Source organism: Gigantopelta aegis, unplaced genomic scaffold (assembly GCF_016097555.1).
Source record: "Gigantopelta aegis isolate Gae_Host unplaced genomic scaffold, Gae_host_genome ctg4656_pilon_pilon:::debris, whole genome shotgun sequence".
In the NCBI taxonomy this organism is placed as follows: Eukaryota; Metazoa; Mollusca; class Gastropoda; order Neomphalida; family Peltospiridae; genus Gigantopelta; species Gigantopelta aegis.
Genome location: NW_024533976.1, coordinates 12,190 through 24,217, shown reverse-complemented (window position 1 = coordinate 24,217; position 12,028 = coordinate 12,190). Strand labels below are relative to the sequence as shown.

General features: G+C 41.2%; 1 protein-coding gene across 1 annotated transcript; it reads left to right on the top strand.

The window, feature by feature from the left end:
• Positions 1 to 1,226: 1,226 nt before the first annotated feature.
• LOC121392841 (angiopoietin-related protein 1-like) lies at positions 1,227 to 9,153 on the top strand (the record flags this gene model as incomplete). Its single annotated transcript, XM_041523908.1, has 3 exons — positions 1,227 to 1,323; positions 5,702 to 5,866; positions 8,888 to 9,153. Coding segments are annotated over 3 exons (528 nt in total), but the record flags the coding sequence as incomplete, so codon positions are not given.
• Positions 9,154 to 12,028: the final 2,875 nt, after the last annotated feature.

Sequence of the window (12,028 nt, the reverse complement as noted above, 5' to 3'; positions counted from 1 at the left end):
AATGGTGTGTGTGTGTGGGGGGGGGGTGTGACTATGAGTTTATTAATATTGGCTATGTGTTTGTTTTGCTTTAGTAAATGATGTTATAGAATGGTGTGTGCGGGTGCGTGGGTGGGGGAGGGGTGTGACTATGAGTTTATTAATATTGGCTATGTGTTTGTTTTGCTTCGGTAAATGATGTTATAGAATGGGGTGTGGGGGTGATTGGGTGGGGGGGGGGGTACTATGGATGTGTTTGTGTTTTGCGTCACTAAATGATGTTCTATAATGGTGGTGGTGTTGGGGGGTGGATGAGTGATTATGAATTCATTAATACCGTGAATATGTTTGTGTTTGTGTTTTATATTAGTATATGATATTGTGTGTGTGGGGGGGGGGGGTGTGGGTGTGTGTTATGCGTTTATTAATACTGTGACGTGTGTTGGTATTGCGTTAGTAAATTGTTATATAATGGTGTGTGTTACGTGTGTGTGTGTGTTATAGAATGGGGCGGGAGTGATTTTATTTTATTAATACTATGGATGTATTTGAGAGAGCGTCAGTAAATGATGTTATAGAATGGTGGTGAGAGGGGGGGGGATGAGAGATTATGAGATTCATTATACCGTGAATATGTTACTATTTGTGTTTTTCATTAGTAAATGATGTTATATAATTGGGGGGGGGGGGGGTAGGAATGATTATGAGTTTATTAATAATGTGGATAAGTTTGGTTTTGTTAGTAAACAATGTTATATAATTTGGGTGGGTGTGTGAATATGAGTTGATTAATAATGTGGACGTGTTTGTGTTTTGCCTTAGTAAATTGTTATAAAATTGGGGGCGGGGGAGTGATCATGAGTTTATTAATACTATGGATATATTTGTGTTTTGCATTAGTAAAAGATGTTATAGAATGGGGGATGGGGTGGATTGATTATGAGTTTATGAATTATATAGATATATTTGTGTTTGTGGTTTGCGTCAGTAAATGATGTTATAGAATGTGTGTGTGTGTGTGTGTGTGTGTGTGTGTGTGTGTGTGTGTGTGTGTGTGTGTGTGTGTGTGTGTGTTTGTGTGTATAAGTTTATTCATACTGTGGATATGTTTGTGTTTGTGTTTAGCGTCAGAAAATCATGTTATAAGACCAAGAAGCGAGGAAGTTTAGCAACATCACTCATGGCGATGCTATGGGACCAGGAAGTGAAACAACAGGAACTTAAAAATGTTTGTTTTGTTTCACCAGGTTATTCAGCGACGAATAGAGGAATCGGTAAATTTCTTCACAACTTGGAATGAATACAAAACGGGATTTGGAGATGTGGAGAGAGACTTCTGGTTTGGTGAGTGAAGATTATTATGTATTATGTATATAGGAAAATGTCCGAGTAATGGAGAGTTATGAGGGTATTCCCCTACTTAAAATACACCAACAGATAATGACTTTATGTCTATCTCTCTCTCTCTCTCTATATATATATATTTTATCTATATTACTCTTAGTAATGGACCGGCCTCGGTGGCGTCGTGGCAGGCCATCGGTCTACAGGCTGGTAGGTACTGGGTTCGGATCCCAGTCGAGGCATGGGATTTTTAATCGAGTTATGAGGGTATTCCCCTACTTAAAATACACCGCAAGAATAATAGGTGACCACTTGCACCGACCATATATCCATAACTGGTTCAACAAAGGCCATGGTTTGTGCTATCCTGCCTGTGGGAAGCGCATATAAAAGATCCCTTGCTGCCTGTCGTAAAAAGAGTAGCCTATGTGGCGACAGCGGGTTTCCTCTAAAAACGGTGTCAGAATGACCATATGTTTGACGTCCAATAGCCGATAATAAGATAAAAAATCAATGTGCTCTAGCGGCGTCGTTAAATAAAACAAACTTTACTTAGTAATGGAGAGTTATGAAATCATTGCTCCATTACTGAAAAATAATGGAGCGTTAAGACAATACGGTGATGTCACAGATGTATTTCAATTTACATGAACGTTCTGTATGTTCACTTATGTGACGCGGGGCGGAACGTAGCCCAATTATAAAACGTTCGCCTGATGCGCGGTCGGTCTAGGATTGATCCCCGTGGTATGTGCTCTCCTGTCTGTCGGATTGTGCATATAAAAGAACCTTTGCTACTAAAGGAAAATGTTGCGGGTTTCCTCTCTAAGACTATGTCAATTGTACCAAAGGTTTGACATCCGATAGTCGATGATAAATAAATGAATGTACTCTGGTGATGTCGTTAAAGGGACATTCCTGAGTTTGCTACAATTTTTAATATGTTGTCGACTAACAGACTTTTTAACGATTGTAATTACATATCAAATATATTTTTCTGCATAAAATATTAGTGGCTCTATATTAAACGTGTTTCTGATCGTTCTAATATTTTTACTAGGTAAAATTTTATTTTATTTCCTAAAATATTATTTTTTCGTACGTACGAAATTATTTTATGACAGAATCCAGTTTGGTCTTCTTACAAATATTAAGACGACCAGAAACACACTGAATATACAGATACTGATATTCTAAACAAGAAAATATATTTAATATGTAACTTTAATCGTAGAAATATTTTATTAGTCGGAAACATCTTACAATGCAACAAACTCAGGAATGTCCCTTTAAACAAAACAAACTTTAACTTTAACATGTATTTACGCTTCCCTCGAAATTCAGATGATCTTGCGACGGCAACTTTGTACAAATAATAACAAAGCAAATACCCGATAATAATAAAAGTTTCGATGGTGCGAGTGCAAATAATTTTTACATACTCATATACCACTAGAGTTTCGAGCATGTCCGTCCCAGACAATTTTGAAATTTACATCCAAAAATTAAATAGTGGGCCTTTAAAATTTTGATGCGCATCTCTAGTTAATATAATTAATAAAGAAAATTCTACTCATTAAATTTGGTCGCTAGATTAGATCGGGTGGTCAAAAAGAAATTAGAGAAGATCGGTGGCCTGACTCGGAATGGAGTGGGGGGGGGGGGGGGGGGGGGGGGGAGTTGAAAATGGGCAGAATTTTTAAAATAGCAATTAGTAAAAAAGTTAATCGAATTTAAAAAAAAAAGAAAAAAAGTTACAAGCCAAAAATAAAAAGAATTGACTGCTCGGTCGAATATTTATATAATTTGGAGCATTTTAGAAGGACAGTCCAAAAATAAATAAGAGAAAGAAGAGAGGATCGGACTATTTACTAATATTTAAAAAAAAAGAAGTAATTTCGACATAAACTTTTGAAGGAAGGTCTAAAAGTTTAAAGTCCGATCTATATGTCCACGTGAGTGGCCTCGTTAAGGCCGTTAGGGTGCACAGCTTGTAGGGACGAGATGGGTTGCATCCCGTCAAGAAAACCCCTAGATTGACAGTCAATAGACGTTGAAGGTGTAGTGCTGTGCTGAAATACAGATCTTGAGAAGCCGGATCCGTCTGAACGAGAGAGAGAATCAGACTAGGGTATAGTCCAGTCGTCATGGGTTGGTATAGTGGATACGAGATGGTATCATAGTAAAACAAAGTAAAGTCTAGAAAATAATAGTAGGGGCCGACCCCGCTTCCTATTTCTTCTTAGAGTGGGGCGGTCAATCTTCCAGTGCTGCTAGGACAGGCTCGGACATGTAGAGACTAAACGCGATCAACCGTGGCGTTCTGCAGAATGGCCGTCATACGAGTCACGAACAAAAACAAGTCAACATAGTCAGACGGAGAAATGACGTGGAGGCAAGGAATCTCGCTAAAAAAGAATCCAACCTGGTGGTGCAGACTGTCGAAACGAGAAGCGTTCCAGCGTTCAATCAGTTCCAATGGCCGCATACATCCCAGTAGAAAACTTCACTTCGTTGACAAAAACAACAAAGTGAAGGATCCTCAAGTCAAGCCGCGAAAGCACGTGCAGTGTGCACAAGCGAAACAAACACGCCTTACCGCGTCGAACTGCAGACTGGGAATCATTTCGATGGTTGTTTTTGTAAAACAACAATGTGATCAGGGGCGGGTATAGGCTTTTGAGAAGGGGGTTGTACCATTATGCTGCTTGCAGACCAACAATTCTCGCTAAGTGGTGGTTTGCTTGGCAGGTCATTGATATTTAAACCCCAAAACCAGAGGCGTAGCGTGGTCTGCACCTTGGGGGGGGGGGGGGGGGGGGGGGGGGGGAGGTGGGTCGAATATGAACTTGGCGGATCCTCTTGTCTACAATTTCTCTGGACATATAGATGAATAGCCTAATAAAGTATTACACTGTAAAACATTGGTTTACCCTCAGTGGGGAGGGGGGGGGGGGGTTCGCCCGAACCCCCCCCCCCCCCCCAGCCTTCGCCCCTGAAATTCTCTAGATGCGCAACTAAAAGTTGTTGTCATCAAGCGATTGTCTCATACTGTTTGTACGGAAAAAATATGTTGTTTTGTACATATTTTTTACTATTGTACTTACGTGAATGATATAACGTACAAAACCTTAAATGTTTTTTTACAATCAGTGCATGCCAGTATTGTATAGTTTGTTTTAATATACAGTGAGAGTGTGTAGGATGGTTAAAGCACACCTCGCTTGTTTATATCCAAATACAATTAAAGTTAAAGTTTTTTTTAATTATTATTATTTAATGACACCGCTAGAGCACATTGATTTATTAATCATTGGCTATTGGATGTCAAACATTTGGTAATTTTAACATATCGTCTTAGAGAGGAAACCCGCTACATTTTTCCATTAGTAACATGGGATCTTTTGTATGCACATACCACGGCCTTTGATATACCAGTCGCGGTGCACTGTATGAAACCCAATAGCCCAATGGGTCCACCGACGGGGATCGATCCTAGACTGACTGCGCATCAGGCGAGCGTTTTACACCTGGGCTACGTTCCGCCCCCTTAATTAAGATAAATTAAGATTAAAGTAGCAAACTTGTACTAAGCTGTCTGACCGGCCTCGGTGGTGTCGTGTTTAAGCCATTGGGCATAAGGCTGATAGGTACTGGGTTCGCAGCCCGGTACCGGCTCTCACCAATAGTGAATTTTAATGACTCAATGGGTAGGTGTAAGACCACTATACCCTCTTTTCTCGCACTAACCACTAACAACTAAGCTACTGTCTTGGACAGACATCCCAGATAGCTGAGGTGTATGCCCAGGGCAGCGTGCTTGAACTTTATTTAGATATAAGCACGAAAATAAGTTGAATGAAAAACGCTGTCTGTCCAGGTTTTAGGTTAAAGACATATATAAACACATGGTACGAAACGGAAGCTTGTTTAATATCCTTTTAGGTAGTACTAAAACAAATAACTTCCGGCTGGGTCAAAGTTCGAGATGCACCCAACTTTTGAAGTGAACAGCACAAGTCCTGTGATTTTTGATAAATGTGAGTGTGTTGGTTGTAAAAAAAAACACATTTCATCTGGATCCAAAAAAAAATGCTTGAAACATTTATGGGGTACCTGTAAAAAAAAAAAGTACTCGAATTTTGTGTGGAACTAGGGTAGTCATAGACGCTACCCGTTATCTCAGAAATGAGCAGCTTGACCCCCAATTTTTTTCTGATTCACTTTAAGGGTGAGGTGTGGCAGTATTTATATCCGTGACGTTTATGTCGATTGATACGCTGCAGATAGGAGTTTTAGCCACATATGTTACTATTGTCGTCTATGAGATTTGATTTGGTAGTATACACCCTAAAATAAGGGTTATATTATATTGTAGGAAATACCAATATCAACCGTATAACCAGCCACGGTAATTATGAGCTGAGAATTGACATGGAAGGCAACTCAATTCGCAAAGTTTACGTTCTGTACAAGAACTTCACCATAGCATCAGAGAAAGACGACTTCCGGCTGCATGTGGGTTATTTCATTGGGAATGTCAGTAAGTTTCACAATTATGCTTCACTGAAGTGTTAGTAAAAAATGCACTGATTGTCAAAAAAACAAAAAAAAAAACAAAAACAACAACAAAGTACGTCATTATATAGGTATATACTACACGATTGGCCATTAAATACCACATATTTGTCCAACCCCCCTAAACTGGTTTCCACAAAATATGCAATGGACACAGATCGACGCAGACACCGCGACAGTTTTTCGAGGTTGAATAGAGATCAATTCGCCGAACCAGAGCTGATCGAATTAGGTCTTGGTCACACTATGAGCGCTTCGTACGCGATTTAAAGTTTGTTTTGTTTAACGACACCACTGGAGCACATTGATTAATTAATCATCGGCTATTGGATGTCAAACATTTGGTAATTCTGATACGTAGTCATCAGAGGAAACCCGCTACATTTTCCTAATGCAGCAAGAGATATTTTATATGCACTTTCCCACACAGGAAAGCACATAACACGGCCTTTGTTCAGTTGTGGTGCACTGGCTGGAACGAGAAAAAACCCGCCTAATTAGTTGAATGGGTCTACTGGTTCGATCCTGCAACGCAAGCACCTTAAGCGAGCACTCAACCGACTGAGCTAAATCCCAGCCCCGTATGCGATTTTACCATTTTTATGGAAACAACTTATAGTAGTCACACCGTGTATATTGAATTCAGTCTGCGTTGCGTTGTCGCAATGCGTTGAACAAAACTGAAAACTATTTTATTTCTTAACGCATCGCACATAATACCACATGTATTTTCAAGGTTAAGGTAAAACACAATATCATCTATATTGTCTGCTTGTACGAATTCATCATCAGTGGTAAGAGCTGTTGATACGTCCATGGTTATCTCTGTATTGATCTGCGTCAGTCTGCGTCGATCTGCGTCAGTCTGTATCGATCTGCGTCAGTCTGTCAATCTGCATTGATCTGCGTCAGTCTGCGTCGATCTGCGCGGGTCTGCGTCAGTCTGTGTCGATCTGCGTCAGTCTGTCGATCTGCGTCGATCTGCGCGATCTGCGCGGGTCTGCGTCAGTCTGTGTCGATTTGCGTCAGTCTGCGTCGATCTGCGTCAGTCTGCATCGATCTGCGTCCATTTGCGTCAGTCTGCATCGATCTGCGTCCATTTGCGTCAGTCTGCATCGATTTTTATCAGTTTGCGATGATCTGCGTCGACCTGCGTCAGTCTGTGGCGTCATCTGCGTCAGTCTATGTCGCTCTTCTCGTCAGTCTGCGTACATCTACTGCGTCACCGTCAGTCTGTGTCGATCTGCATCGATCTGATTAAGTCTACTTCGATCTGATGAAGTCTTCTTCGATCTGATGAAGTCTGCTTCGATCTGCGTCAGTCTATGTCGCTCTTTTCCGTCAGTCTGCGTCGACCTGGGCCAGTCTGTGTCGATCTGCGTCAGTCTGCATCGATCTGATGAAGTCTGCTTCGATCTGATGAAGTCTGCTTCGATCTGCTTTAGTCTATGTCGCTCTTTTTCGCTCTGCTTCAACATTCGTCGTTTTTGCGTCAGTCTGCACCGACCTCCGTCAGTCTGCATACATCTACACCAGTCTGTGTCACTCTGCATCGATCTGCGTCACTCTGTGTTGACCTGCGACAATCTGCGTCGACCTGCGTCAGTTTGCACAACTGTGCGTCAGACTGCGTCAACCTGCACCGATCTAATTACACCCATTTTACACAAAAACCACTACTTTTGCATGGGCCGGAATTACCACAAAACAAGTCTTCAGTGTCAACAAGTTACACGTTTGTAAACTACAGCGTCTCTTCTGTCAACTTCATAACAGTTGCCACTTCAAAGCTGTCTACCATGAAATAATCACAGTCAAACAGCAGACTGCATGCGCGGATATATTTCCGTATCAACCTGTCTGTGGGATGGTGCATATAAAAGATCCCTTGCTGCTAATCGAAAAGAGTAGCCCATGAAGTGGCGACAGCGGGTTTCCTCTCTCAATATATGTGTGGCTAACGCCATATAACCGTAAATAAAATATGTTGAGTGCGTCGTTAAATAAAACATTTCTTTCTTTCTTTGAAATGGGAAGATAATCGTATCGCACAGGCCGTCTTCGACTTTTCCAATAATAAAAATGTCTTTAGTCCGCGTGGATCTGCTAGGCTTTGCATTGGCGGATCAAGTTGGGGGTGGGGTGGGGTCACAAGATCTTCCAAACCCCCTCCCTGCCTCTTTGAAGTGCCCTTTTTAATGATTACAACAAAAATCTTTATTTTAATGTTTTTGTTTTGTTTTGTTTGGTTCGGTTTTGTTTTTGTTGTGGTTTTTTTTTTTTTTTTTTTTTTTTTGTTGTTGTTTAGTTGTTGTTGTTTTGTTTTGTTTTTTTTTTTTTTTTTTTTTTTTTTTTGGGGGGGGTGTGGGTGTGTTGGGTTTTGTTGTTGTTGGGGGGGGGGGGGGGGGGGGGTTGGGGGGCGGATGCATATCCCCGTTACCCCTACAAACATCTTCTATCCCTTGGGAGTTCGGCTCATTCCTTCGACAAACGCCAAATTATTCTTTTTGGAATTTTGTGGGCCACCCCACTACATTTTTTTAATTTGCATTCGCTGCTGCATTGCAAATTTTATGGAAACCAGCCTTAAAGGTGCTATGTCAAAGTTGCAATAATGGTGATTTCCAGTTTCCCCATTTACCAGTAGAATGTTTTTTGGGTTTTGGTTTTTTTTGGGTTTTTTTTTGTTTTTTTTTTTTTTTTTTTGGGGGGGGGGGGATTTAGGAGGAAATCTTGAGTCTGTTACACGCAGTTAACTAGTTACGTAGTGTACACCTTCAACACACAAGGTTTTTTCCCATAATTCTTTGCAGACAACTGACAAAGAAACAAACCACAAATTATTTGGAAAACCCCTCGTTATCCAGTACAAGCCTTTTGAAAATTATTATTCTAGAGTTAATTCTGGAAAGATTACAAATAAATGTGAAAATAACAAAATGTTGTAGTTTCAACTTTGATATCATAGGACTTGATCTGTTTTCAGCCAACGAGCTATCTTACCACGACGGAATCAAATTCAGCACAGAGGATGAGGATCACGACGAATCTAATGATAACTGCGCGAAACTCCACGAAGGAGGCTGGTGGTATCGAAACTGCACACGTTCCAATCTTAACGGCCATTATCTGGGATCGGAGAAAACGACCGGAGCCACGTGGGGAAAACACGCTCTGAAGACAATATTGATGAAGATCAAACCCATTGTTACGTCAAAAGCGACCGAGAGCCCTTCTCTAAAACTGTCAGAAGTATGTTTCACATCCAATAGCCGATGATTAATAAATCGAGATGCTCTAGTGGTGCCGTTAACCTACCACTTCTAAGGACTGCCCGACGCGAGGTAGTGTATTTAATTTTAGCGCGCTGAATGATGAATGGTTATCACTGTTTACATCCGGCAAGTGATGGTATCTTGTGTTGTCAGTCTCTAAATAAAATACTCTACAGAACTTCTAGACGTTAAGTTCTCAAAGTCTGGCAGAAAGACGAAATGATTGAAATAGGTGAAAAAAGGAATTCTCGTTCTACACTATCTGATAGCGCATTCACAAGATTATTATGAACTGACCTATTTCGTCGCTTCATCCCGCGAGCACACCCACACCCACACATATATATGGTTTAAATGACAGATTTGGCCAATGTCCCGGTAGCTCAGTCGTTACCGTAGTCGACTTGAGCGTGAAAGGTACGTCGTTCGTATCTCATGTGGTAGAAGGTTTTTTTTTTCTATTATTATTTTTTAAATTAGTTTATTTATTTATTTATTTATTTGTTTTTATTTTATTTATTTATTTATTTGTTTATTTATTTATTATGTTCAAGCAGAACTCAATACAAGCATCCTCTAATAACCCTGTGTGGACGGGACGTAGCTCAGTGTTCCCTTGATGTGCGGTAGGTCTGGGATCGATCCCCGTCGGTGGGCCCATTGGGCTATATCCAGCCAGTGCTCCACAACTGGACAACGACCGTGGTATGTGCTATCCTGCCTGTGGGAAGCGCAACTAAAAGATCCCTTGCTGCTAATCGGAAGAGTAGCCCATGTAGTGGCGACAGCGGGTTTTCTCTCAAAATCTGTGTGGTCCTTAACCATATGTCCGTATAACCGTAAATAAAATGTGTTGAGTGCGTCGTTAAATAAAACATTTCTTTCTTTCCTCAATCAATATCTGTGTGGTCCTTAACCATATGTCCGTATAACCGTAAATAAAATGTGTTGAGTAAATAAAACATTTCCTTCCTCGTAAAATAAAGATTAATTGAATACAAATATTTATTTTTAGTATTTTGTTTTAGTCATAGGGAAAGAAAGACATATTTGTCTCGAAGAAAGGAATGTTTGTTAAGAAGAAAGGCATATGCGTTAAGGAGAAGAAAGGAATATTTGTTAAGGAGAAGAAAGGGATGTTTGTTAAGGGAAGAAAGGAATGTGTGTGTGTGTGTGTGTGTGTGTGTGTGTGTGTGTGTGTGTGTGTGTGTGTGAAACATCCCTAACCCATTGCTTTGAAGAAAGAACGACCTGGCACACTTGGCAGGTGTCTGGCCTTGGTGTGAGTCATGGGCCGCCCTTGGCATACTTGGCAGGTGTCTGGCCTTGGTATGAGTCATGCCCTGACCTACTTAGACTAGTTCCGTTGTGCCCTTGGACTGTTCCACAGACTATTGTCCTTGGCCTACTTACGACTGGTCTTGACTTATGTAGGCTCGTATTTAGATATAAAAAGGGGTGTTTTGTTAGTAGCGTCATTCGCTTGCCGAAAGTTCTGTGAACGAGATCTATTTTTGCTTTGGAGTTTGAAGATATTCTGGTACGAAGAAAATGACATCGGGATATTCGAGCAGTGTTAGTAGCAGCAGCAGTAGCGACGAGGACGACGTCTTGGTCTGCAAATGTTCAGAAAGACATACGATCAAAAGAGTGACTACCAAACAAGATGAGGATGCTGCCTGTGAAACAGATGCTGCCTGTGAAACAGATGCTGCCTGTGAGGAAGATTGCTATTCGAGACGTTACGTGTTCTGTCATCGTCCCGAAATGAGACATTTCTATGCCCGGATGCTGACGTATGCTCGGTGGCCCATACAATTACGTCAAAAACCAAAAAAAAACTTGCCAAGGCCGGTTTCTACTACACGGGAGACCACGATGCCATCACCTGTTACTGTTGCGGACTTCGCGTCTACCGATGGAAGAAGACAGACGACCCAGTAATGGAACATTACAGACTCTCTCCAAGATGTCCTTATGTGAACAACCTCTTCAGACATTAAATGTTTTAGACACTTGTGTGCTATGTTTTCATGTTGTATGTTGTGAATAAAACCGTGAATAACAGGTTTTGCTTTCTTATTTATGTCCTGGGTCCATGAGTGTGTCTCTGGACGTGTCCCTATGGTAGTAACACTGGTAAAGGGTAATATTTTGGTAACGATTATTTTTGGGAGCTCGCACGATGAGATTTGTGCTTGGGAGGAGGGACACTGGTCATACGTATCACACACATTCAAACATTCCTGTACCATATCTTTATGCGTCATAAGGTATATAAGTAAAATAGTTTTGGAAAACTCGTCATTTGAGGTAGAACTTTCAGAGGAGCAACATGTCAGACCAGTACAAGTTATATGTACCCGACGTGGATAAGTGGACCCGTTTCTATAAACTGCAGGCACAAGGTAAACTTCAACCTCACTTCGAAATTCAACGTGGTGGGGAAAGTCAGATCATGTACAGTGTGGATCGATGTCTAGAACTCTACGATCCCACGTGGAAAAAAGAAAAAGAGGAACAGAACAAGTCCCCGACACCCAAAGTCGTCATGGTCTCCCCAACACAAGTGGTAGAGCAAGCCAAAGCCGATCTGAAACGGAAACAACAACAACAACAACAAAGTGGTACGGGTTGGAAAGCCCCGAAACTGCAGAAGCATTTCTAAATAAGCTATAAAAGGAACTATGTGGGTCAGATATCGTCATTTCATTTAGAGTCGTCATGCAGAGCACATGTTCAGAATGTGGTTTCACATTCTCGAGGAGAGACGCCATGTTAAGACATTTTCAACAAAAACATGCTAAAGGTCTACCACCACCACCACCACCACCACCACAGCAGCAGCCACC